The sequence below is a fragment of the Muntiacus reevesi genome, chromosome 10 (genome assembly GCF_963930625.1).
Source record: "Muntiacus reevesi chromosome 10, mMunRee1.1, whole genome shotgun sequence".
In the NCBI taxonomy this organism is placed as follows: domain Eukaryota; kingdom Metazoa; phylum Chordata; class Mammalia; order Artiodactyla; family Cervidae; genus Muntiacus; species Muntiacus reevesi.
This window is the reverse complement of record NC_089258.1, coordinates 9,413,784-9,441,648: the sequence shown is the minus strand read 5'-3', so window position 1 is coordinate 9,441,648 and position 27,865 is coordinate 9,413,784. Positions and strand designations below refer to the sequence as shown.

The window sequence follows — 27,865 nt, the reverse complement described above, 5'->3', positions numbered from 1 at the left end:
ATAAATTCTATTCAAGTTCCCATAGACTATTAAGAGGCACTGGTACATATACAGAGACATAAGACCAGGTACAGAAATGTCATGGTCCAAAGGTACTGAAATCATACAGAGTCTGTTCTCTTATTACTGTCAAATTATGTTAGAGGTCAATATCAAAAGATACTTGACAAGGGATATATGTATACCTATGGCTGATTCATGTTGAGGTTTGACAGAAAACAACAAAATTATATAAAGCAATTATCCTTCAATGAAATTTAAAAAAAGATTAAAATTACCAGCCCCCCCCCCCAAAAGAAGATACTTGAAAATAACCACATATTTTCAGTGCAGTGTGACATTTAACAAGAGATCTTAGGCTTAGCCATCGAAAGTTTCAGTAAAGTTAGAAGACAAAAATGCAGAGAAGAAAGCATTTAAATGAAAATATCAAGGATACCTTAAGAAAGCTCATGTACTTGGAAATTAAGCATCCACTTTTAAATGAGTATATCTAAGAAGCCATTACAAGGAAAATTAGAAAATATTTGTGATAGAATAAAAATGAAAAGAGAATTTACCAGAATTTGTTGCATGCAGCTGAAGCTGCTCAATTAAATACAAATTGGAGTCGAATAATGTATGAAAACAAATAAAGGACACTAGCATAAAATTTTGTGAATTTGAAGAAAATCTGTACTTTAATACTATCACATTAATTTCCTATTGTTTTTTTTTTAAACAACAGTATTTCTTTATATTCTCATAACTGGATTAGAAGTTTCAAGCCTCAGTTAAACTTTTTTAATCACTAAGATAATACTTTCTAGACTGACTAGGTGCCAAAATATATAAAAGTATATATCAAAATTCTGAGTGAATGTGAATTAGGAATATAGCATTCTATTCATACTAAGTCAAACAAGTGGAATCAAAATGTCAAGTTTTTTAGCTAGGCAAAAATTCATAAATTTTCTAGAATATATATATTATACATACTATATAAACACACATGTATACAAAAGCTTTTCTACTGTGCTTGGTAAAGGCTTGAGAAAGAACATCAAAAGAGATGGAGAAATTGGAAAACAAACTAAATGAAATGGGAACACTGAATGTGAAACAAACTAGATAAAAGATCATCACATATTCCAGTTGTTTTTAAACATGGCTGTTCATTAAAAATACATCTGGAGCTTTGGAGGAGAACAACAATACCTGAGCATTTGTATTTTTCAAAAAATTCCAAGATAATTCTGATATGTATCTGGATGTTAAGTGATTGTAGTTTTTCTATTAAATGGTAGTTTCAGTGCTCATTGAGAGTCCCTTGGACTGCAAGGAACCAGTCCATCCTAAAGGAGATCAGTCTTGAGTGTTCATTGGAAGGACTGACATTAAAGCTGAAACTCCAATACTTTGGTCACCTGAAGCGAAGAGCTGACTCATTTGAAGAGACCCTGATGTTGGGAAAGATTGGGGGCAGGAGGAGAAGGGGACAACAGAGGATGAGATGGTTGGATGTCATCACCGACCCAATGGAGATGAGTTTGAGTAAAGTCTGGGAGTTGGTGATGGACAGGGAGGCCTGGCATGCTCTGGTCCATGGGGTTGCGAAGAGTCAGACACGACTGAGCAACTGAACTGAACTTAGTGATAATTTTCTGTTGACTAATCATGATATAATTATTGTATTAAGCAAAAATAACAATAGTAGAAGTTTATCAGTGTTTACAATCAATAGCTAGATAAAAAATAAAAGATTATTACTATTGCAAGCCATAATGGAAACATGATTAACCTAACAATGTAAAATAATTACATGTAGTTTGAGGGGTTAAGTAGAGTGATGTGGTAAGTGGAAGTGTATACATGCGTATGTACTCAGCCACCCAGCCAGTCTATCTTGGTTCTTGCATTTAATCCATTTACACTTAAGGTAATTACTTTATCAACATGTATGGTCCTATTACCATTTTCTTAGTCGTTTTGGGTTTATTTTGTGTAGGTTTTTTCCTTCTCTTGTGTTTCCTGCTTAAAGAAGTTCCTTTAGCATTTGTTGTAAAGCTGGTTTGGTGGTACTGAATTCTCTTAACTTTTGCTTGTCTTTAAAGCTTTTGAGTTCTCTGTCAAATCTGAACGAGAGTGTTGATGGGCAGAGTATTCTTGGTTGTAGGTTCTTCCCTTTCATCACTTTAAATGTATCATGCCATTCCCTTCTGGCTTGTAAGGAATCAGCTGATAACCTTATGGGAGTTGCCTTGTATTTTGTCGTTTTTCCCCTGTTGTTCTTAATATTTTATCTTTGTCTTTAATTTTTGTCAGTTTGATTAGTATGTGTCTTGGTGTATTCCTCTTTGTGTTTATGCTGCCTGGGACTATCTGTGTTTCCTGGACTTGATTGACTATTTCCTTTCCCATGTTAGGGAAGTTTTCAGCTATTCTCTTCAAATATTTCCTTAGGTCCTTTCTCTCCTCTCCTTATTGGACCCCTGTGATGCAAATGTTGGTGTGTTTAATGTTGCCCCAGTGGTCTCTCAGGCTTCTTCATTTCTTTGTTTTGCAGCCGTGATTTCCACCATTCTGTCCTCCAGGTCATTTACCCATGCTTATATCTCAGTTATTCTGCTATTGATTCCTTCCAGTGTATTATTCATCTCTGTCCTTTAGTTCTTGTACGTCTTTGGTAAACATTTCTTGAATCTTCATCATTGTTTTCCCGATATGCTGGATCATCTTCAACTATCATTATTCTGAATTCTTTTCCTGGAAGGTGGCCTATCTCCACTTCATATAGTTTTTCAGGGGTTTTATCTTGTTCCTTCATTTGAGACATAACTTTCTGCTTTTTCATCCTAATTAACTTTCTGTAATGTGGTTTTTGTTCTAGCTGCTGTGGGATTGTGGTTCTTGCTTCTTCTGTCTGCCCCCTGATGGAGGAGGCTAAGAGGCTTGTGTAAGCTTCTGGATGGTGGGGCCTGGTGGTGGGAAAAATTGGGTCTTGCTCTGGTGGGTAGAGCCCCGCTCAGTAAAACTTTAATCTAACTTGTTTAGCCTGAGGTGACCACACCCTGGGATCTGTGGGGTCTGTGGGGTTAGTGGTCCACGACGGATGCTCCCAGCGTGCCCGCCCCTACCACGATCCGCTGCTGACCAAGGCCCCCACCAGAGACCCTTCAACAGTCACAGGTAGGTCTGTTGCGGTCTCCTGTGGGTCACTGCTCCTTTCCCTTGGGTCTTGGTGCAGACAAGATTTTGTGTGTGTATACCTCGAGGGATGGAGTCTGTTTCCCCCAGTCCTGTGGAAATCCTGTAATAAGATCCTACTGGCCTTTAAAATCAGATTTCCTGGGGAGTCCAGTCTCTCTGTTGGATCCCCAGGCTGAGAAGCCTGACATGGGGCTCAGAACCTTCATAACAGTGGGAGAACTTCTTTGGTATCATTGTTCTCCAGTTGGTGGGTTGCCCACCTGGTGGGTATGGGATTTGGTTTTATTTTTTTAAAGATTTATTTATTATTTTTATTTATTGCTGCACTGCGAGGCTTGTGGGATCTTAGTTCCCTGACCAGGGATCAAACCCATGCCCCTGCATCCAGAAGGCAGATTCTTAACCACTGGACCACCAGGGAGGTCCCGAGATTTGGTTTTATTATGATTGCTTCTCTCCTACCATCTCTTCACGGCTTTGTCTTTGTTTCTGGGGCATTTTTTGGGGGGTGGGTTCGAGTGTCCTCCTGTCGAGGGTTGTTGAACACCTAGTTGCATTTTTGGTGTTCTGTCAGGAGGAGATGAGTGCATGTCCTTCTACTCTGCCATCTTGAACCCACTCAGACTTAATTTTTAAAAGGTGAAGTGACTGTAGGGCCAGGGTTAGAATCACTGATTTAAAGGAAATAGGAATTTACTAGTAATTTAAAGCAGTGCTTCTCAACTTCATTGTGCATACAAATCACCTGGGATATTATTACACTGCATATTTTGATGGAAGAACTCTGAATGGGTCTTAGACATAAAAGTAAGCTAAAACTAAAACTCTTAGAACCTAAAAGAAAACATAGTGTGAATCTTTGTGATCTTGTACAAGCAACCAATGGAAAATAAGTTGGACTTAATCAAACTTAAAAATTATCGTGCTTAAAAAGCCGATCAAGTGAAAAAGACAACCCACAGAATGGGTGGAAATATTTGCAAATTGTATATCTGGTAAGTCTCCAAGTTATAGAAAGAACTCTTGTAACTCAACAATAAAAAGACAATCAATTAAAAATGGACAAAGGATTAAAATAGATATTTCTCCAAAGAAGATAAGCAAATGGGCAATAAACACAGGAAAAGATTGTTGTTCAGTTGCAAAGTCGTGTCTGACTCTGCGCTTCCATGGACTGTAGCCTGCCAGGTTCCTCTGTTGATGAGATTTTCCAGGCAAAAATACTGGAGTGGGTTGCCATTTCCTTTTCCAGGGATCTTCCCAACTTAGGGATCAAGCCTGCATCTTCTAATTGGCAGGTGGATTCTTTACCATTGAGCCACCAGGGAAGCCCAATGAAAAGATGAGGAAAATGCAAATCAAAACCTTAATGAGATGCCACTTCATATTCCATTAGCATGGCTGTAATCACAAAGGCAGAATAACAATTGTTGACTAGGATTGCTGGTGGGAATGTAAAATGGTGCAGCTACTACTTGGAAGAGAGTTCGGCAGTTTCTTAAAAGGTTAAACCATGGAGTTAGCATTTAACCTAAATTATCTGTGAACGAATGGATAAATAAAATGTGGTAGATCTGTACAGTGAGTACTGCCAATATTTATCAATAAAAAGGAATGAAATACTAATACATGCTGAATAAGGGACAAACATTTTTACAGAGGCCTTGGACAACGTGCTTGCTAGGTGGGATGGGAGAACTTCTCAAGATCTTTCTGCTTACCCTCAGTGCTAGAGCTCTAGTTACAAAAGCAGAAGATATATGTTCTGAGGGATTAATCCTCTAGCTTCCTGTCATTCAACCCTCTGTCCTCAGGGTATAATCAACTATCACACTGTGGCCCTTACTTAAGGTTGAAAACGTACCAAATTCTCATTTTTTTTGAGAAGGGAAGTTCAAGTTATACTCTGAGTTTTTTGCTTATTGCTGTAATGGTGACTGACATGTTTTCTCAACTATTTCAAATCTAGGCCTAAAAAAACCTTAATGGCAAGAATCTCTGATGAAGGAAAAGCCGTGCCTGTCATCCAGGAACTGGCCTAGTCAATACTAAAAGGGAGGCATCTCTGTCCCCCTGAAAGTAGACAGTTTCACAGAACACCTACAATATGGCTCTATGACCATGGTCAAGAAATTCTGTAATTGTTCCTGAACAAGACAATTCTGTAATCGTTTCTGAACCCAGAGGAAAACATGAAAATGACCAAATATCGAATTCCTTGGCAATTCAGTGGTTAGAACTCTGTGCTTTTACTGCCAAGGCTTCGAGTTCAGTCCCTGGTCAGGGAAAAATATCTTATCTCCCTGTCCTGGCTAATGTACTTCTTTAAGAACGGCTTTAGGGACTTCCCCGGTGGTCCAGTGGTTAAGACTGCACTCTCAACGCAAGGGGTGCTGACTCTATCCCTGGTCTTGGAACTAAAATTCCACATGCCGCATAATAATAGTTTTAGCCTCATGTCATGCGTCTCACCTTTTCGAGATTGGCTATCTCTCAACTTAACTGAGACAGCCAGTCAACCCACACTTGCTCACAGGATCCATTTAGAGAGAGCCCTGTTTCCTTGGACCTTTCCTCCAATCACCTAACCCGCCCACATTATAAGTCCTTGTAACACCTTACAGAGATATGCCCTCGTGGTTCTGAAGGTGTGTGTTCTTTATTCAGTGAGCAAAAAACCCAGCTTGTTTAATGCAGGTGTGTTCCTCATCACCTGGCAATGAGTTGTGGCTGCCCATTTTAGATAAAGCATGCATTTTCCATTTTGTCACGGTTCTGCACTCCCCATTGTCTCCCACATCCCACTGTTACTGTTTTTGTTAAGGCCCTCTCGGCATTCAAGTATGCAAGTCCTGGTGCGGACTGTCTTGATTTTGGGAACTTTCCCCTACCACCAGCTGATTGGATCCTTGGTTAAGGTATGTGTTACTCAGTATTACTTAGGGGTCCTCCTAAGTGAAGGCCCCTGACTTCTCAACCTTCATCCACAAAGTGAAATTTAATTTCTACAGCATGTAAGATATGTTGCATGAGGGGAAAACACTGGAGGAATTCGACTATATGGAAGGAAATCAGCAACAGGCTACATTTCAAATGAGATTCTGTAGGAGTTGAAACAATCCCCTATGTTGATGCCCAGTGCCTGTGGGCTGGATGTCTAATCAAGTATACTTCCTTGGTAATTGTTAGGCATTCATAATGCCCATAACAGTCAACATTCCAGTCTCAATAATTTTAAACATACAGATTTGCTCTTCAATGAAAGGATGAGGGCTTCCCAAGTGGCATTAGTGGTAAAGGACCCACCTGCCAGTGCGGGAGATATAAGAGACCTGGGTTCCATTCCTGGGTCGGGGAAAGGGCACGACAACCCACGCCAGGATTCTTGCCTGGAGAATCCCATGGACAGGAGCCTGGTGGGCTACAGTCCATGGGGTCACAACGAGTCGTACACAACTGACTGAGCATGCACTCACGCACGAAGGGAGAATAAACTTACCTATTAGTTTCAGAAAATTAAAATCCCTGGTCGATGGTGTCTTTGAAGTCAGGCTATTTTAACTTCTTCCTTCTTGCACTCCCATCCACTGAAAATTTTGCTCATCAGAGAGTAATCTCTAGTGAAGCGCAGAATGTGAGTACTGAGCCTCTGAAGGCACCTGGTGACACCCTGTAGTGGTCTGGAGCAGAAACCAGAACCAGAACCAGAACCCAGCCTTTTCAGCATCCCAGTTCCTGAGCCTGCTTGCTGTACTGCAGGTCGCCCTGTTATCCTGGACTTCAAGGACATCATCCCAGATGTTGCCTGATTTGACCTGACCAAGGCCTGGGAAGGTAGAAGGAGACTCTGGCAGGAATTAAGAAGGAAGACTATCAGAGCGCAAAGACTTAAGACTCAGAAGGGGTTCATAAGTTGCCACGCATTCACGAAAGCAGAGGAATACGAGTTTTCAACTTCTGGCCTCAGATACCTGTGGATGACAAGTATTATAAGAGCTAACGTTTGTTGAGCCGTTAGCGTGTTGGGTTTTGATCTCAGCACTTTGCACGTGCTATATATCAGTTCCACAAGCTTATGAGGCAGGCAGCAACCCCATGTTATAGAAGAGAAAAATGTTTAACCTGAACTGGCTCCAGTGGTGGGGAGTGGAGAGAGGCAAGGTGGAGAGAGAGACCTGCCAGAGGAGATGGTAAGTGGCACTGCAGGATTGAGGAAATATTTGGTTGACATCTGTTTTTGCACCGCTGCAAATGTTTTTTGCCTGTCCCTTCTTTCCAGGTCTTAGTGGCTGGGCAGGGGTGTGGTCAGGGCCAGGTGGGGAGCAGCTCAGGGGTGGGCGAGTTGTTTGAGCTTGCTATGTCCCCGAGGGCCACCAGGGGGCAGTTCTGGTTCACACCGCAGCCTCCTTGCGATCATTCTTGGCAAGTTTGGAGCCCGAATTCTCAGCCCTACCAGACTCTTTTTTTTTTTTTTCAGACTCCTTTTTTAAAAAAGAAAAACAAAACTGTTTTCTAATGCCCCCTTTACCATCATGAAGTGAAATTAACTACTCTGAAAAGGAGGGAAAAAAAGGAAAGTAATATGTAATAAACTGATGGGATTCAGTAGTATGATGCTTGGATATGGCTACACTAGATGAACACAATAGAGTTAGTTTGATGCTTTGCCCATCAGATCACTGAGAATAAAGAATTACAAATACAGCTGGATGTAGGTTGTTGTGTCTGACAAATTCACTGTGATTTTCTGAAGAGATAAATCATTCTTAGTAAGGTTAAAAATAAAATAGGATACAAATGTCCCTTTATTGCATTCTTGGAAATTTCAGTGTGTATTAAAACTGCAAAGAACAAAACTGCTTTTACTTATGTATAAAACAGAGTTAGGCTCAGTGCTTCTTTTAACAGCCTTAGCCTTTTTCATTTGATCCTATGTGAAGGTTTGACCTCCCCAGGTGGTGCTAGTGGTAAAGAATCTGCCTGCCAATGCAGGAGACATGGGTTCGATCCCTGGGTTGAGAGGATTTCCTGGAGGAGGGCATGGCAACGCATTTCAGTATTCTTGCTTGGAGAATCCCCATGGACAGAGGAGCCTGGCGGGCCACAGAGTTGGACACGACTGAAGTGACTTAGCATGCATGCAAGAAGATCCAGGAGGATATCTGAACAGCAGTTCTTTGTTGTAAAGAACTGCCTTCACTGAGAACTCTAGCTGGTACTAGAGGATATGAGATGCCCTATCTTTCCACCCCAACTTGGGCGCCCTGAGAGCCAGGGCTTGGTGTTGCAGGCGCTCAAGCTGTCCAGAGTGCTCCTCACAGCACTTGCTGAGTACACTGGACTGACTGAGTCCTTTCTCTACAGCTGGGGGTGACTCTCGTCCAGCCTGAGTACATTGACTGGACACTTTAAGGGCCTAGACCCTGGGTATGAAAGCAGATGTACACTGAAGCCAGGCGAGAGGTACCCCAAGGAGTCTGTCAGGAAAATCCATGGCTCTCCATTTTCTTAGGCATGATTTGTCCAAGAAGGGCCCTTTCGTTCCCCTGGCACCCCACGCATATATTTTGTTTGTGGTTCCTGAGACAAAAAGATGCATGTTCTTGTGAAAGAAAACAGGGAATTGGTTCCAAAACTCACTTTCTGCCCAGAACCAACCAAGGCCTGTAAAGCAGCTGGGTCTTGTGGCCCCAATTAGATAGAGGGATAAGGATGCTTCTTCCTGGAACCCCGTCAAGGAAGTGCTCAAACCCATCCCACGCTGGCCACATGGCAACTTTCCCCACTGGCGCCTGGTACACTGCGTGCCAGCCACACATCAGTACCTCCAAGCCCCCCACAGCCTCGCCTGACCTGGCTGCCACTGTTAGGCCACGGCATAATGCTGCCTACTGGAAAGTTTCCATGTCAGGTTTTGGCCACAGCCGCTCTAGTATTCCTCCCTCACCTGCCTAGTGTCCACCACTGACAGCTTTTATAGCAGGAAAGTGGGCAGGTTAATACTAGCCTGGTCTCACAGGAGTCTCTGTAAAGTGGAGTGGGGCCTGGGGGCAGACGGTCCTGTGCTTCATTCACTCAAATTCCACCTTTGCAAAAAAAATTTTTTTTTAATCCATGAACTGTATGTGCTTTTTATTTACTTTGAAATGGCCCAAAGCAGACGAATGGATAAGGAAGCTGTGGTACATATACACCATGGAATATTACTCAGCCATTAAAAAGAATTCATTTGAATCAGTTCTAATGAGATGGATGAAACTGGAGCCCATTATACAGAGTGAAGTAAGCCAGAAAGATAAAGACCATTACAGTATATATATGTAACACATATATATGGAATTTAGAAAGATGGTAATGATAACCCTATATGCAAAACAGAAAAAGAGACACAGATGTACAGGACAGACTTTTGGACTCTGTGGGAGAAGGCGAGGGTGGGATGTTTCGAGGGAACAGCATCAAAACATGTATATTATCAAGGGTGAAACAGATCACCAGCCCAGGTTGGATGCATGAGACCAGTGCTCAGGCCTGGTGCACTGGGAAGACCCAGAGGGATCAGGTAGAGAGGGAGGTGGGAGGGGGGATCGGGATGGGGAATACATGTAACTCCATGACTGATTCATGTCAGTGTATGGCAAAAACCACTACAATATTGTAAAGTAATTAGCCTCCAACTAATAAAAATAAATGGAAAAAAAAAATGGCCCAAAGAGAGGATGAAGAGATGTGTGGTGTAACGAAACTGCTGGCGAGTGGTCAATTCTGTATGCTTCTCTACTCCTGAGACCAACCTCCAGAGGGTGCCAAGGATAGCCAAGTTTCATTTATTTGTCAAAGTACAAGCATGATCAAGAATGTTCTAAATAAAGTCAGGGTTTACAGCTTTGATTATATAATTTCCTCTGATCATTTGATTGGGTCACATGAATGTAAACTTCAGTGAAGTTTCACTTTCCAAGTTTCCGCTCCATTTCTCTGAATGTGCCACAGCATGATGGTAAAAGTCTCCCAGATTCCCAAAAATCCACCTCAACACATTGTCGTTTATTCACCTTAAGAAGAATCTGGAGAGAACATGGTTTGGGATGGGAGACAGCGTTACGTCTGATGGGTCTGGACCACTGATATAAGTGATTCTCATTTCATTTTAGAGTTTCCATAATTGTAGCAATTATCTCTGAAAGGTTTTTGTCCACATTGATTTGGATAAAGTTTTCTGGAGCTGATGGGGTCTCCAGAGTATCGAATTGCGACTGCAGTAACTCAGGGGGCATAAAATGATCTTTTCTTCTGAGTAAGCGTCCAGAGATGAGGTCAAATGACCCAGTCAGATGGACCACAAGGAGCTTCACCTCAACTGGCTTTTCTTCCTTTCCCAATTGATCACACTCTAGAGGTGCATCATCTTTTCCTTGTATTAAGATGTCTCTGTATACTTTCTTCAGAGCTGAACAGGCTAGAACTACATGCTGTCCAGAGGCTACATCTCTGTTTAAAAACAAACAAAACAAAACAAAAAAAACCTGGGGAGATATGGAAGGGGAGATCCCAAAGAGTGAAGACATTTAAAACAACTGGTGTCAAGCCTAGGCTTAGGACGTCAGTCCCACGTCTCTGACAGTGGAAGGTGTTACAAATGGTGGCCAAGTATCAGGCAGTCTTGACTTTGAGGTAAAGATCTTCCACTAGTGAGCCCTCTTGGGTGATGTGTTTACTCCTCTATCAGTTCAGTTCAGTCGCTCACTCGTGTCCGACTCTGCGACCCCATGGACTGCAGCACGCCAGGCCTTCCTGTCCATCACCAACTCCTGGAGTTTACTCAAACTCATGTCCGTTGAGTCAGTGATGCCATCCAACCATCTCATCCTCTGTCGTCCCCTTCTCCTCCTGCCTTCAATCTTTCCCAGCATCAGGGTCTTTTCCAGTGAGTCAGTTCTTCACATCAGATGGCCAAAGTATTGCAGTTTCAGCTTCAGCATCAGTCCTTCCAATGAATATTCAAGACTGATTTCCTTTAGCAGCACCAGTTCATCATCTGTTAAATGTGGCTACTCAAGAGTACCTGCCCACAGAACTGTGGTGTGGAAGTTTATCACGGTGCCCGGCACACAGGAAGTGCTGAGTGGGTATCAGCTCTGCCCCGTGGCTACAGGATGTGACTGAGCCAGCCCTTGTGGACACGGGCGGCTGCTGGCAGGCACCTGTGGCCCCCACGTGGCATGGCTCAGGCTCTCCTCAGAGTCTCTCCATTCCTACTCTGCAGTATGCTGGAAGAATCTGGGGAAGTTACCCAAGCAGAGCTGGAGAAAGTAGGAAAAAAGAGAGCACCAGTTCCTCTGTCTTCAAGGTGAGCAGAAAGTGAGAAGTTTCCAGAGATGTGCTAAGAAAAAAACCTGAGCCAGAAATAGAGGTAGACTGACAAGGCACCAATAAGGGAAAACCTAGACAGCATATTATAAAGCAGAGACATTACTTTACCAACAAAGGTCTGTCTAGTCAAAGCTAGACAGTGGTCATGTATGGATGTGAGAGTTGGACTATTAAGAAAGCTGAGCGTGGAAGAACTGATGCTTTTGAACTGTGGTGTTGGAGAAGACTCTTAAAGTCCCCCGGACTGCAAGGAGATCCAACCAGTCCATCCTAAAGGAAATCAGTCCTGAATATTCATTGAAAGGACTGATACGGATGCTCAAACTCCAATACTTTGGCCACCTGATGCGAAGAGCTGACTCATTGGAAAAGACCCTGATGCTGGGAAAGATTGATGGTGGGAGAAGAAGGGGACAACAGAGGATGAGACGGTTGGATGGCATCACCACTGTGATGGACAGGAGTTTGAGTAGGCCTTGGGAGTTGGTGATGGACAGGGAAGCCAGGTGTCCTGCAGTTCATGGGGTCACAAGGAGTCGGACACAACTGAGCAACTGAACTGTACTGAAGGGAAAACCAGTGTGGTCCAAGACCATGCGTGAGGACAACCCCACCCCCCACCCCCACTAAGCTGACGTGTACCAGCCCTGAGCAGGAGAGGCTGTCTTCTTGGAGCCAGGATGGAACTAAATAAAGTGGCCAAGGGTCAATGCTGGCTTGGGTACTTACTAGAGATTTCAGTTCAAGAACTGAGAACTAAGAATTCTGAAGGGGCCTGCCTTGATCTATGGCCATCGTAGACTGGAGACCCAGTGGATGGAGTGTGTCATCAGCAACAAACCAATGTACTTGAGCCTCCCAGCTCTTCTCAAGGGCGTGAGTGAGGGCTTGTTACTTCTGAGCCTGGAGGTCTGATCTCCGCTCTCCTGAGACTCTTCACTTCGGCTTCCATCCAGGTCAGTATCTTTGATCTGATGAGTCTATTTATGTTAGAGACCTGTTGGGTAGGAGTTCTCAAATCCTAAAACCCCAAAACCTTAAAACCCTAAACCCATACAAAGACAGGACTGCCAGCCATGTCTGTGCAGCGTTTAAAAAAAAATGTAAACAATTTTTAATCATAAGTATAATCTCATATGGTCCAAATGGTTTTAGATTTATAAAACATGACTTCCATCTTAGAAAGCAAGATTTGGAACTCATTCACTGCCACTCCTTTATCTTCCATGTCCCAACCAGGATTCCCAAGGGCCAGACCCACAGATGGGAGAAGAGGGTCGTTTGCGTGGAGGCATGCTACAGAGCTGGACAGTTTGAGATTTCAGTCCTGGTAGCAAGTTATCTGTTGACTTGCAAATGACCCCAGATCTTCCTGGTTGTCAGAGGCTGAAGTAGGAGGCAATACAAGTGGTGGCTAAGATATGGCTATAACAACATTATTATTTTCTTTAGGACTTACTATATACATTAGGTACCATTCTAAGTGCTACCCATGCTTTATTCACTAATTCCTCACCAACAGTCTGTAAGGACTGTTGTGAATAGGAACTATATCCCCATTTTTCGGAAGAATAAACAGGTTTATGGAAGCCAAGTTGCTGAGTAAAATTCCCAGCTAGTAATTATGAAGTTGTCTAGAAGGCTGACTCTAGAACCCAACACTCTGTGGCTGATTAAGTCATTGTTAGTCACCAGATGGAGATGCATTTCATTTCTGGGATCCTTTATCATTAGTCAGTTATGATTTCAAGAGTGGTTTCCTTTACTCACTGGCTTATCTGGGGTCTGACGTTCTCTTACCTTCGTAAAATGTCATGCAATTTGCAGAGCCATGGAATTCTGTCCTGAAATTAAAACAAACACAAAGTGGTTTTTCCAGATACTGTTTATTTGCACAGAAACATGTTCATATCATGTTCATCAATGTTAGTGTCCAGAGAAATCTCAGTGGTTTTGAGGAGGAGGCCATGCACAGGCTGAGGAGTTAAGTCATTGGGCAGTCAGCACGGAAACATGTTCCTGGTCCAGGTGTCAGAGGCTCTTTCCACAATGATAGAAATTACCCTAAAATGCCAGTATGTAACTCCCCCATTTTAATTTTCCCATTATAAATACACTTTCTTTGGTTCTGATATGTTTGTGTGTGTGTGCTAAGTTGCTTCAGTCGTGTTTGACTCTTTGCGACTGTCAGGCTCGTCTGTCCATGGGGATTCTCCAGGCAAGAAAACCGAAGTGGGTTGCCATTTCCTGATACACTTACAGATCTTTTATTGTCCTGTATGATTCTTCAGGTGCTTCTGATCTCAAATGCAGAGAGTTATTCATAGAAACTCTTAAGTCAGCTGCCCCCTGGTCCTATTCTTCAAACCCTCCAAAAATAAAGCTCCTCTTGAATAAAAGTAGTGTGAGAATTTTGTGTTTTTCCAGAGAAGGCAGAAGAAGTTTGCATAGGACACCCTAGAATGTTACACAAAGAAGTTCCCCTGGGGTAAATACTGATTGGCCATAATGCATTAAAAAAAAAAAACTTTTTATTATGCGAATTTAAAACATATACAAAGACAAAATGGTACAAAACAAACTTCTCTGTACTCATAACCTAGCTTTAATGATTTTCACTCACAATCTGATCTTCTATATATCCCATTTATATATATATCATATATATCATATATATATCATTATATATATATATCATTTTGATGCATATTCAAGAAAGATGACGTCTTTATTAAGACTTTCTTTTTTTTTTTTTGCTGCTTTGGGTCTTCATTGTGGTGTACAGGCTCTCAAGTTGTGGTGTGCAGGCTTAGTTGTGGTATGTGGGATCTTGGTTCTCCAAATAAGGACTGAACCCACCCCTGCATTGGGAGCATCGAGTCTTATCCACTGGACCACCAGGCAAGTCCCCATGATGCGTCTTTAAAAGTCCTTGCTCTTAACATTTGATTACTACCATTTTATTTTTGTATTTGTATAATTGAGATTGACTTGCATTTGTTTTCTTGTGTAGTCCATATTAAATTTTGTTATCAAGGTTATCCTAGCCTCCTAAAAATAAGTAGGGAAGCTTTCCTTCTTCTTTCTCTTCTTTGAAACAGCTTGTATACAATATATTATTTTTATGGACTGAATGTTTTTGTTTCCCCAAAATTCATACCCCCCATGTGAGAATATTTGGAGGTAATTAGGTCTAGATGAGGTCATGAGGATGAGGTCCTCATGATGGGATTAGTGTCCTTATAGAAAGAGACCAGTGAGCTAGTATATACTCTTTCTCTCCTGCTGCTGCCCTTTCAACCACCCAGTGGGGATACAGAGAACCTCCAAGCTCAGAATAAACAAGAAACTGACCGTGCTGGCATCTTGATCTTGGACTTTCACCCTCCAAAAAACTGTGATAAATACACGTCTATTGTTTAAGTCACCCAGTCTGTATTATTTTGTTACAGCAATCTGAGCTGAGTGAAACTCATCTGAAAATACTATCTGGGCCTTTTATTTATTTATTTATTTATTTTGAGGAAAGATCTCTGATTACAGATTGAATTTCTTTAATGAACATTATATTATATTCAGATGTTTCTATTTTTAATTCAGTTTTGGTGACTGAATACTTTAGAATCAACAAAGTTATGTTTTCACTTGGTGAGAGGGGAGGGCTGAGCAGACTGTGTCCCTGAGCATTGTAATCCTCACTTGAAGAAAGCCTTCCCTTATATACTTTATACAAGTCCTCACAGTTAGGTTCACGTCCAGCTCCATGCCTCATACAGGTATCATCTCCCATCTCTACAGGAACATAAAAAATCGTACTTCCCACCCTCCTGGCTTGTATGCATTCCCAAAACCTGGGGGAAGAGGTTATTTAGGTTTAATTAAATCTTGCTACTTTGTTTCTGGCACCTGAGAATTTCTCCTTTTGCTTTTGACTTTGGTTAAGCCCTTGGTTATATCCCCCATCCCACTCCCCTAATCTTTTCCACCAGGAGCCTTTCAAGTTCTCCAGCTCTAGGTGAGGTCTTTCAGCTCCTGATTATTTCCCCAGGGCTTAGGCTTTCCCTATTTCTTATTCAGAGTAACTAGCTTCACAGTGAGTGAAAGCTTCATTCCACCAAGGCCATCACTCTGTGCTCAGCAAACTAAAGACCTTCCATTTACTAGGATCCACCCTTGTCAGGAAGCAGAGAAGGATTTTGTACACACAGATGCTACATGCACACACACTACACACACACTACATGCACACATGCTACACATACATATACAGTTGTAATTTTTTCATTATATGTATCTTTTTATATTAAATAATATTTTTAAAAAGCACTGTGAGCCTCTATTGGGTTCAGAGTCCTGGAAGTTTAATTAGTCACAGAATTTTTTGAAGACTTTACTTCTGTGTACATATTACCCAATCAGAGACCACTTAGAAGTTCAAATGCAACAGCTATAAAATCTGCAGAAGACAGAGATCAAATGACAACTATTACCTAACTTACACAAATGGTATCTTAAATAACAATAACTACATGATTCACAGATATTATTACTCAAATTATAACAGCTACTACAATGTACACAATAGCTCAAATGTATTTAATGAAACACTTGTTAATGTTAGCACTTGTCTGAGTACTCAGAGGTGAACCCACTGTGGTTATTTCTAAACAAAGTAACAAGATGATGAGGCTTTCCAGTTCTAAACCTGCAGACCATAAAGAACTTTGTGCTCTATGGGGAGACTTACATGCTCCTGGAAAAGAGTGTATATGTTTAAGGCTTATTCGTGGCAAGATTTTCTGACATCATACTCAAAACCTAAATGTTCTAGAGAAGTCTGTGAGAAGAAAAAAAGTTGTCGCAGCTATACTTATGGAACTTGAAATTGCCACTGTAACACAGTATTTTCTAGACTTATGATGGGGGTCAGGGAAGAAGAGTGTCAAGGGTTGTAGGTAGTGGGGAAAACTAGCTGGACTTACTGAGCCGTGCAGTATTTTATGATATAAAATTGCCCACGGGAAAGCTGCCAACTCAAGCCCAGATTTGGATTTCCCTTTCCTTCATCCATTTGCAAGTATCTGTTGTGTGCTTGGGGAGACCCAGACACTATTCTGGGTCCTTTCTTTCAATCCTCTACACACGATCACCCTGAGTTTAACTTCTAAGATTCCATTTCCACCCAACTTTCTAAATTCCTTTCTCTTCTGTATTTTCATTGTGAATAGCTAAGCTTTTCTACTACATTCATGAACTAACACGGATAAAAAAAGAAAACACTATTATTTATATACAGACTTAAAAAAATTTTTTTTTAAACCTCTTGGCTATATCTTCCAAAACAGCTTCTCCAACAGAAGGCTGCAGCATAGCAGGGTGACTGGGCCTTAAAGACTCACATATCAGTAGCATGAGCAGTTTCCTACCTAGGACCCAGACCTGCAAAGATATGGTGCCTTTCAAACCTTAGGAAGGGCTGCACAGGCAGCTTACTTGGTAAAGTGGTGTACTAATCATTAATGGGTCTAACCTCAGTGTGTGTTTTACATGTTAACAGAGGTGTCCGGCTTCAAGTTTAAGAAATGATGGCAACTTCTATAAAGTTGGGGCTTCCCTGGTGGCTCAGAGGGTAAAAGCATCTGCCTGGAACGCAGGAAACCCGGGTTCGATTTCTGGGTTGGGAAGATCCCCTGGAGAAGGAAATAGCAACCCACTCCAGTACCCTTGCCTGGAAAATCCCATGGATGGAGAAGCCTGGTAGGCTACATACAGTCCATGGGGTCGCAAAGAGTCGGACATGACTGAGCAACTTCACTTTCACTTTCTATAAAGTTAAGGAGTCTTCTTACAGCATATGGGGGCCGCAGTGAGGTACCTTCCTAAGCACTTGGACAAGAAGGAAAGAAGCTTGTTCTTTAAGGCTTTAAAGATCAACACTTAACAGAAAGGGACAGAGATGTCTAAACTCATCTGAAGAAGTAAAAAATGACCCTCAGGCTAGCGGTGCATCACTATGATCCAACTACGTATTTTAACACACATAAAGGAAGCACATGAGGCTTGGGTGTAAAAGTCCAGGGCAGGAACACTATAGGATTAGACAGCAGAGTACTGTCCAGAGGACATGGAGTTCTGGCCTTATGACTTCAAATATCATGTTCTCATTAGCAAACGTCTTCGTCTAATGGGGTGGGTGGTCTCACACCATTAGAAACTTAAGCTTTAACTTTCCTACTCTCTTGATTGCACGTTCATTGAGCTACCTGACTGCATTTTGGCTTCTGAAATCAGATTGATGTGTTATGGGCCACGTGGCAGTTAAATTTCTCCTTGTAAATTAATCAACTGGCATTCTGGTTTTATGTAGAAATCTTGTGAACCTGACTAGTGGGGTTCTCATATGAGACATGAACCTGTGTTCAGTGTGTTGACAGTATCAAGGGTTGAGCCAGCAAGAGAGCCTGACTGCCCTGGTCCCATCTGGGCAGTCAGGCAGCCTTTTCCACAATGCATCCCTGTCACTGTGCATGTCTCTAGGTGAAACAAAATCCTGAGACTAGTGCTGTGATGAGCTGAGACTAGTGCTGATCTCCATTCAGCAAGAATGCTTGGCTTGGAAGAGGTAGTAGGAAGGTCGCTCAGTTGTCTCCGACTGTTTGCAAGCCCATGGACTGTATAGCCCGCCAGGCTCCTCTGTCCATGGAATTCTCCAGGCAGGAATACTGGAGTGGGTTGCCATGCCCTTCTCCAAGTTGGAAGGTTCAGACTGTCAAATGCTAATTCACATATTCAGTATTCACATACCTACTTAAGAGTTCAAGAAGCAATTATAATGATGCACTAGGACTGATTCACGGATGAAAACACTACAAAAAATGAACTGTACTTCTGCATGAGTAAAATGTTCATAGTGGGTCTGGATGCACCAAGGAAGGGGGATAATTTGTTTAATTCCTAGTACTTTAGATATCTTACCTTTCTTCCCACTAGCAGAGGAGCAACCTTGTGTTTTGTTATTTTAATTAGATTGCACAATTCCTCCAGCCCATCAGCACCAAATCTCTTTGTACAGAGATCAATCTCTGTATTATTTTATGGCTTAGGAAACATATGTTATTGCATTAAGCTGGATATTGACTTTTTTAGTCATTATACTTTCTGCATGCCTGAAATATTTCACAATAAGGATGAAACAAACGAACTAAAAAAAAAACAGAAAACATATTTGGGTAATAAACTTCCTACCTTTGTACAGGTAAACAGAACTTTACTTTGAATCCCTGCATTTTTATTATTTTATCAGTGTCTAAATATGTGCCTTAGCTGAGAATTAAGCATGTTGCTTCATTTAGTCACAATAAAATTCCTCAGAAGCTCAACAATGAAAACTAATATTAATAAATGGAATGATAAAACAGAAACAGATGCTTTCAGACATCTGCCCCCAATCAGAATGCATGTTGGACCAGTTTATTCACAGCACCAGTAAGGTCTGGGTCCACCAGCCACAAAATCAATGAGAGAAGGCTGGAGATAGCAATGAAGTACTTTCAACTTTATTTTACAGAAGTTTCCAAGTATTGAGTCACAGTTATTACGCAGTTGGGATCCTTCTCTAGAGGGTCACAGGGGGCCACAAGCAGAGAGTTCTTCCAGAGTTGCTCCAGGTGCTACATCAATTCCCGGGTGGATACTAGCATTCTCATCCCTGGTCTGTGTAAAGCCAGGCATCACCTGCCTCAGGTACCCATCCAGGGCTAGGTCCCTCCAAGGAATGCGCTCGCCGAGGGCTGTGCCTCTCTTCTGCTTTCTCTCTCACCCTTCCCCTCTCCGTTTAACCAACCCTGATTCATTCCTCATAGATTGGGTGTGCGTGGAGTATCAGGGCCTTTAACACAGTAGAAAAAGCAGGGTCTTAGGGGTTAGAGATTCCCTTTACTCTGTGCCTTTGCTCAAGTAACTTAGCTTCTCTGTGCCTCCCCTTGTTCATCTGCAAAATGGGGAATCATGTAATTCACTGATCTGCTTTGGGATTTAAACAGGAAAAGGAGTAGACTTCATTTTAAACACTATTTTTGGGGGCTGATTTTATAGCTGCAATAAACGCCATCAATTTCCAACTTTGAATCTGGAAAAGACCTTTAATAAATGAATTTGGTATGCAGTAGATTCTAATTCCACAAATAATATTTAATATGTACAAAGTGCCATACAGAGCATTGGGAATGTAATATGAATGGTGTGGTTCCTGTCCTCAAGGGGGTCACAGCCTGATGACGGGTATCTATCAGTTAAACTACACGTAAGGCAGAGATGAGGGTTCCAAGGGATATACTTAGAAGGGCTTTGACTGGAGAGTAGAGGGAGAGATCAATTTTGATCAGGCCCTAGGAAGACTAAATCTTCAAGGATAAAGAGGATTTTAATGGAAGCAGGGCCCTCCAAGCAGAGGGCAGGGTAAGACTGAGAGTATTAAATATTAAAGATGGTTTGCCAAGACTCTACAGTAAATGCATGAGGCAGGAGCTTAGCACTGACGACCAGGCGTGGGCATTGCTGTGAGGAGGGTGAGGAGAAACTGTCAGGACTAGATAGTCGAGACTGAGTGAGCTGCTAAGGAGTTTGGCCTTTCCTGTCGGGTCTTAGGGAGGACCTGGACACAGAAGCTCCAAATTTTGTACTCATAATGTTAGTGAAGAAAGGGGATGACTGAGATCTCCTCTTCACAGAGGCAGAAACTGAGGCCAAACAGGGAGATACTAGAGCAAATGCACTGAGTTCTGTATGTAAACACTACAGACAATATCATAATTAGTGAAGTCAAACACACAAAGTCTTAGAGGAAAGAGGAGGAAACAACATAACCCAGATGGGCATCCAAGCTCACTGGATCGCTATTCTGGGTCCCTTCATCCCCGACAGTCTCTAGATGCAGGGATAGGGGTGCAGTGTACCCGGAGCCCCCAGCCCAGGGCTTAAGTACTGAGGGCTAAATCAGAGCATCATGAGGATAGAGACCGCTTCCTTGGCCTATCTAGAAAGAGAAAGTGTCTTCTGGAAGGGGATGACAATGAAAGGGCAGGCGCTCAGAGGAACAGATGGAAGAGGAGTGTGTCCAGCATTGCTGGGGGAGGTGGGGAGAGGGCAAGGGAAGTGGGAGGGGGGCAGTGGCGGTGAGGGACCGGTTTTATCTGGTACAAAAGTGAACCTAAGCCCATAGAGGGAAAAAATGCATACAAACAAAATACATACCCCCAAAAGATGGGTATATGTATCAAATTCAATTAGCAGGTATTTTTGGAAGATGAAACCAAGGGTGATATATTCTGTGAAAATTTGTAGGCATTGTTCAAATGTTTTATACAGGCTAAGTATTATATTTGTAATCAGGAACAAAACTGTCCAAAATCTCTCTTTTAAAGATTCTGAGGTTGAAGTCTGCTCAAGCATCACCCCATGGGCTGCCGACAGCATGGACCTGGGGCCAGGGAGACTCACTGACAGACAGCTTGGAAATCATCATCTCATCATGTTAACTGTGCATCCCTGCCTGGGTGGCATATCTTTCACCACCAGCACTGTCCGACAGAGCTTCCTGCCCTGATGGAAATGTTCTCTACCTGCGCTGTCTGAATTAGCAGCCACCAGCCACACGTGGCTTTTGAACACTTGAAGTATGGCAGTGCAATCGCAGAACTGGAGTTTACATTTCACTGAAATAGCCTTAAGATGCCCTTGGTGTATTCAGCTTAGGTTCTTTATCTTCAAACTTTAGCCTTCTGAGTACAGTGTGTGTGTGTGTGTGTGTGTGTCTCTGTGTGTGTGTGTGTGTGTGTGTGCTGAGAGTCAGTTGTGTCTGACTCTGTGACCTCATGGACCTCCCCAAACCATCCTGAGAATCTCCCCCAAGGCCTACCATTACCTCTGCCTCTAACAGTCTACCTGATGCTCAGCACAGTATCCTCTGGGGGAGGGGGGCCCGCGGGCTGGTTGCCAGGGCAATGAGGGGGTCGTGGTGCCAGCTCAGCTGTGACCCACACCTTCGCTCATGGACTCACTTGGGCTCTCATTAAAAATGTTAGCCATCTGCTGTTTTACTGCATTCCTCTCTGCTTCACTCTAATGTTAGGGAAACTTGTATAGCTTCCTCTGAATATATTTAGTAACTCGTTATGTTTCTTCCAGTAATTGATAACCTTTTCTTCTGTACAATAAATTCCTCTTCTCAATTCTCCTCCTCAGCCCCCAGCCCCATTAATACTGCTCACTTAACAAGGCTCACTTGTGAATAAGAGAAAAGATGCTTAAATGCCACTATAAAACTCTGTCCATTTGGGGTTGCTTTACTTTGTTCTTTAATTTTGTACTCAGCAAGGGGAAAAAGAAAATAGCCCTAGCACGGGCACACTTTACACACTCCGCAGAAATGATTTACATGTATGCATGCATACATAGATACGGTTCTAACAACAACAGTAAGAAGTGATACTCACTGAATGCTTCAGGTATGTCTCTGTGCACACTTTTCAATTTATCTAATCCTCTCAAGGACCTAATAAAATAGATCCTGTCACCATTCCTACTTCACAGGAGGAAAATGAGGCACAGAGAGATCAAGCTATTTGCCAAAAGTCACACAAGCTCAGTGGTGGGGCCAGGTTATCTACAATATGTTTATTATCTCTAGCACAGTACCACTGTTATGTTTAAGTTGTTACTCTGTATCTCCTTTCGGCTGCTCTCCTCCCACCTTCTAAAGTCAAATGTTGTAAACTTAATTTTGATGGTTTAATGCTGAACCTTGGGGAGCACTTCCTGAAACAAACAGAAACCCTCAGAGTGCTCCAGAATTAGACCTACTACGGATTAGTGACTCCAGTCCTTCAAGGCAGGACAAAGAGAAGAACGTGGAGCACAAACTGGGGGGAGCCGAGTTCATGAAAGCACAGACGTCAGTGGTGCTCTTTGGCCAGTCCCAACCCGGTACCGGTCCAGAGGACACCCTGGGCACGTGGCGCTGGCTGGGGCCCCTGCTGCCCCGTGGACCCACCCTGGGCCTGCCCTCAGTCTCTCCTGGGTCACAGCTAGTTCTGGGAGTCCACAGTTTGTGACTCTGGTTTGAGAAAGACCCTCTAGAAAAGGCCCTCACGACCCTCACTACAGTGCATAAAGGAATGAGATGTCAGCCATTCATTTTTTCACTTATTCTTTCATTCACAAATTTGCCACAAATCTTTTCTGACATACACTGTGTGCCAGGCTCTGGGGATATATAATGGTTAATAGAAATGGCCACACTGCCTGTCCTTTTGGAGGTAAAATCTAGTTACAGGGACAAATATTAATCGAATTCTCACACCATCAAATGCCATGTTACAACTGGGACATGGATGATAAGGGATATGCTGCCGTGAGAGTTCATTAGAGGAGGTTTTATCTAGAAGTCAGGGCGAGCTTCCCTGAAGAAGGGGCACAGGTGCTGAGACGTGATGCATGAGCAGGGAGCTGAGAAGAGCGGGGCGGTGCCTTCCTCACAGTGGGAACAGCAGACACAAAGGCCCCGGGGGAGGAGCGTCTCGGGAGAGCTACGGAAAAGGGCAAGGATGGCTCCAGTGGAGGCGGGGGTAGGAGAGGGGGTGGCATGCGGGAGGGTGGGGTGCACCCAGAGACTAGTGCAGGGCATAGCCAGTTTGGCCTGCCCATGTACGTGTAGGAGTTTATGTGTCTGGTCTTGACCCTGAGATAATGAGAAATCGCCAGAGGGTCATTTGAGTTTGCAAAGATCACTCTAGCTTTGGGGTGGGCGCCAAGGCCTGGAGAGGGTAGGCTGGTAGGTCCTGGAAAGAAAAGGTGAATTTCCACACGTATGAGGCATAGAGGAGCCTGGGCCCTCTCAAGAATTGCACCCTGCAGATTCAAACCCCTCAACAAAGTGTTCTGGCAGATCCTGCCAAGCTGGGGCTGATGGTGGCATCAATCCTGATGCCAGTTGAGAGTTTAGACAGGAGTTCGGGCCACAGCTCACATACATGGCAGGCGTGCTATGCACCTGGCTTTTGGAGCACTGTCCTGAGTGCGTGACTCAGGAACTCTACTGCACCAAGCGCTGCAGGCATCTTCACCTGCATTGCTTGGCTGGGACATCCATGTTGGAAATAAAAACAGACAGCGCACCTTACCTCGTCATTCAGCGGTATCCCTTTTTGCATCTTCATTCGATTTTCCTCTGGGTGGTAGTCATCTGCATCGTAGAATTTCCATCCTAGCTTTAAGAACAAAGTGAAAAGAGGGTATGTAGCAGCTCATGCGGCCCATGTGGGGGGCACTGTGGGTTCCTAATGCTAACTGCAGGTGCAGAAACAACCCGGCCACCCTCTTTCCCACCGGCAGCCACACAGACCATCCCTCCTCCACCCAGGTGCAGGAGCAGGGAGGTCTGTAAGGATGCTTCACTAATCCCGCCAACTGGGTTGCTGCAGCTGTGTTTTTCATTCATCATTATTTTCCATGACCAAGGAGAGAAACAAAATTGCTCCAGGGGGTTTCACAAGCTTTATGGAGGTGTCTGCGGTGAGTTTACAAACCACGCAGGCCAGAAGCAAGGAGACAAGAAGATGAGACTCGCAACTGGGAGGTGTTAGCACAGGTTACCTCAGATGCCAGCAGGGCGCCCACGGTGGATCTGTGGAAAGGACACAGATGCCACGTGACTATCCTTTCTCCATCTGCCTCTTCCATCCAAGGAGCCGTGGGAAGCACATGGCTTAAACACCAACAACTTACAATATTGAAACTCAGACACGTGCTCCTCACCCTGGAGTCGAGAGCATGGCTTTAGTTTTCTCCAGGAATTTAAATAATTTTCCAGTTATCACTAAATTTTCCCCCAAAAGCAATACATAAGATCTCATTAAACTCCTGATGTTCCCCCCCACCCCACTAAGTTTTTGGTCCCTGTTTTGTAGATAATTATTTTTTGAAAAAGAACAGGATGAGATGGTTGGATAGCATCATGGACTCAATGGACATAAATCTGAGCAAATTAGGAGGCAGTGAAGGTTGCAAGGAGTTGGACGTGACTTAGTGACTGTCATGTCCCGTCACTACATGGACAATAACTGGATAAAGTGATAAATTCTACTGAGGATACTGGAGGCAGGGGTCTGACAGGGAATTTAACCTCTAAGCACCAATACAAGGTTCATGGAGCTCATAAAAGCATTAAAACTTTGGGACTTAAAAGGGACACACCCTTCAAATAAGGGACTCAGAGAATTACCAGCATTCATTATTAAGTATGGGAGTTGAATGCTCTCTGTTCAGACCCTAACAACTACAGGTCAGTCAAGAGGGCTTGGGTCCCAGAGCTTGAGATCTGGCCACAGTCTCCATTCTGCCACGAAATGACTTACGCCCACCTTGTCGTCTAAACTTGTTTTCTCACCTGTTAAACAAGGGAGCTGAGCTACATCTATCCATTCACTTTCTCATTTCACTCAGCCAATATTTAACAAGCACCTACCAGCTCCCAGGACATAATGCTCAGCCCACTGAGACTGGTTTCAGCCATCTTGAGGTTTATGGCTAGTGCAACGGGGGCAGGGATGGAGGCTGGCAGGCGATGAGTTAGAAATGAAGCCCCCTCTTGCTCTCAACTTCTGACGTATTACCCAAATGCCAATCACTGACATAGAACCCTCAGAATCTTTTTATTGTACCTCCTACTTCATCATGCCTTCTCACCTAAGTTGTACATGCTACTATTACAATTATGTTATTTTTATTTAATTACTTCACTCTTTAAACAAATATGTTAAAGAAGGTTCTTTCCCTCTCTCATACAGGAAGCCATCCTTACTTGCCTTAAGTAGGAGGTAACTGAAAAATGCACACAATGAAAACAAAACTATGACGAAATTCTGTACTGTTAATTACCAAGGGTTCTCTTTTGTTAAGAAAGTATCAGGAAGGTGTTAAAAAGACATACTGAGACCTCCTCCCTAAAATGACCAAAGGATTGAGAACTAGAACCTCTCCCATTATGTTCACTCCAATGGGGGCTTCATAGCCTGACATGTTGCAGCCTGCTAGTGATTAAACTGTCCCAGCCAAACTCCAGGGCTGGAGAAACCAGGGCTGTGAACAACAGAAATCACACTGAAGACCAAGTTAGATTAGCCAGGAACGAACATGTCAGCCACCAGTCATAATTTAAAAGAAAAGCCCACTAGACTAGGGTGTAGATGGGCAGAAAGGAGATAGAAGGAAACTGAAAAACCATTCTCTACCACTCTAACCTACAGTTTTTCCAGTGGTCATGTATGGATGTGAGAGTTGGACTGTGAAGAAAGCTGAGCACTGAAAAATTGATGCTTTTGAACTGTGGTGTTGGAGAAGACTCTTGAGAGTCCCTTGGACTGAAAGGAGATCCAGCCAGTCCATCCTAAAGGAGATCAGTCCTGGGTGTTCACTGGAAGGACTGACGCTGAAGCTGAAACTCCAATACTTTGGCCACCTCATGCAAAGAGCTGACTCATTGGAAAAGACCCTGATGCTGGGAGGGATTGGGGGCAGGAGGAGAAGGGGACGACAGAGGATGAGATGGCTGAATGGCATCACTGACTTGATGGGCATGAGTCTGAGTAAACTCCCGGAGTTGGTGATGGACAGGGAGGCCTGGCATGCTGCGATTCATGGGGTTGCAAAGAGTCAGACATAACTGAGCGACTGAACTGAACTGAACCACTGTAACCAAACTTCTTAACCAGGGGACATGGTGAAGGTCCCTGGTCCATGTCTGAAGATGAACCAAGGACCCTCAGTAGAAATAAAGCACAGTGCTCGCCTCACAGGAGACTGGTCAGAGCTGAGCATTACAAACCAGTTTGGCACCCAAATGCCACAGTCGTTTTTGTAAAGCTAAACCTATCTACCTGGAGCAAGAAGGAGTCTTGGAAATACACTGGACCGCATGCGCAGTTCCCGATTCAGAACATTCTAGAAGCCTTTAGGGGTTGTGAAACTTCAGGTGTCTTTTGCTGCCTCTGGTGGAAAGCTGCCTGTCTTTTCTGATAAAGGGCACTTCTGGACTTTGGACCAAGCGGGAAGCCAAAGGCTTCCTCGGCCCCCCAAGTTGGCCAGACTGGGCTCGCCAGGGGCTCTGTGGTGTGCAATGCTTTTCCTTCCTCACAAATCTGGAGCACTCTTCATATTTAATACTCCATCCTTCTAGTTGAAGTGGGGGAACACAGTAGGTTAGAAAGTCAATAATCACAAAAGTCCAAGGCCAGGAAGGAGGAAGCCAGTGCTCTGTCCGGCCTGACAAATGTCTCTGGGCGCCTGGGAGGAGGTCTGCCCGGGCTCTGCGGCCCCTTGCTCTCCTGCACGCTCCTCTGGCTTGAGGCCCCCAACAACCTGCCCGGGCCGCTCCAGGGGCCGAGCAGACCCCGTTACCCCAGCAGGCGCCTCTGTCTAAATTCGGAGATGCAGAGCCCGAGTCTGGGATGTGGCCCCGGGCCAGGCGCTCCCGGAGCGAGCAGGCTGGCAAGTGGGGAGAGGGAGCAAGGTGCTCTGGACCTGTTTCCTCATCGGCAAAGGGAAACGAAGGGGGCTCCCCGGGGAACGCCAGTCGCCACGGGCCCGGAACGGCGGCAGATCCGGCCTCCGCCGCGCGCCGCCTCCCCATTGCGCCCCCCCCGAGCCGGCCCCCAGCACCTACTTCCCCGAGCCGCTCACGCCCATCACCAGCAGAGCCTCGGGCGCCGCCATCGCCCCAAATCCTGTTCCTTCCCTTCGCCTTCCGGAGCCCGTCCGCCCCGCCTTCCCTGCCGCGCAGGGCGGAGCCGCCCGCGACCCCGCCCCGCCCGCGGACCGGGCCCCCGCTTCAATGCGCGTGGCCCCACTTCCGCGCAGCCGACCGGCGTGGAGACCTGCCCCACCCCGCACCCCTTCCCCGGCGAGACACGCCCCTGGCCCGGACCGCGCCCCCAGGCGCTCCGCCCGCCCTGCGCGGCCGAGACCCGCGCACCCGGCGCCGCAGCGCTTCCCCTTCTCCCACCTCCGTTCCTTCCCCGCCGCGCCCCACGCGCCGCTCCCCTCTGTGCCGAAGCGGAGCCCCACCGCAGGCAGGGGAGCGGGCCCCGAGTCCCTCCATCTGCGTCCTCTTCGCCCAGCCTCTCTCCATCGCCCTTGCAGGCCGGACCCTCCTGCTCCTCCTCCACCAATGAGCTTTAGAAAGAGCTTTAGTTTATTTATTTTTTAATGTAAAAGTAATAAGCAGAAAATAAATAACACTTTAGCACAC

At 44.3% G+C, this 27,865-nt stretch overlaps 1 protein-coding gene across 4 annotated transcripts; it reads right to left on the bottom strand.

Moving 5' to 3' along the window:
* Positions 1–9,931: 9,931 nt before the first annotated feature.
* Positions 9,932–27,400, bottom strand: IDNK (IDNK gluconokinase). 4 transcript variants are annotated; one of them, XM_065946419.1, is made up of 5 exons: positions 27,281–27,398; positions 24,214–24,244; positions 23,742–23,828; positions 13,363–13,406; positions 9,932–10,680 (listed from the first exon to the last, which is right to left on the bottom strand). In XM_065946419.1, exons 1-5 carry the CDS (start codon positions 27,328–27,330, stop codon positions 10,335–10,337), a joined length of 558 nt encoding a protein of 185 aa, XP_065802491.1. In that variant the 5' UTR covers positions 27,331–27,398; the 3' UTR covers positions 9,932–10,334. The 4 variants fall into 4 exon arrangements, with proteins under 4 accessions (XP_065802491.1, XP_065802492.1, XP_065802494.1 ...); XM_065946422.1 differs by having other exon boundaries at positions 9,934–10,680; positions 23,742–23,824; positions 27,281–27,357; XM_065946420.1 differs by lacking the exon at positions 24,214–24,244 and having other exon boundaries at positions 27,281–27,400.
* Between the last annotated feature and the right edge of the window lie 465 nt (positions 27,401–27,865).

What these genes read in the sequence shown, in the direction of transcription:
- IDNK (XM_065946419.1), bottom strand. Translation starts at nt 27,330, where the DNA reads ATGGCGGCGCCCGAGGCTCTGCTGGTGATGGGCGTGAGCGGCTCGGGG. An exon ending in GGCGTGAGCGGCTCGGGGAA is followed by an intron (nt 24,245 to 27,280) that starts GTAGGTGCTGGG and finishes TCCTTTCCACAG; the next exon opens with ATCCACCGTGGGCGCCCTGC. An exon ending in GCGCCCTGCTGGCATCTGAG is followed by an intron (nt 23,829 to 24,213) that starts GTAACCTGTGCT and finishes TTGTTCTTAAAG; the next exon opens with CTAGGATGGAAATTCTACGA.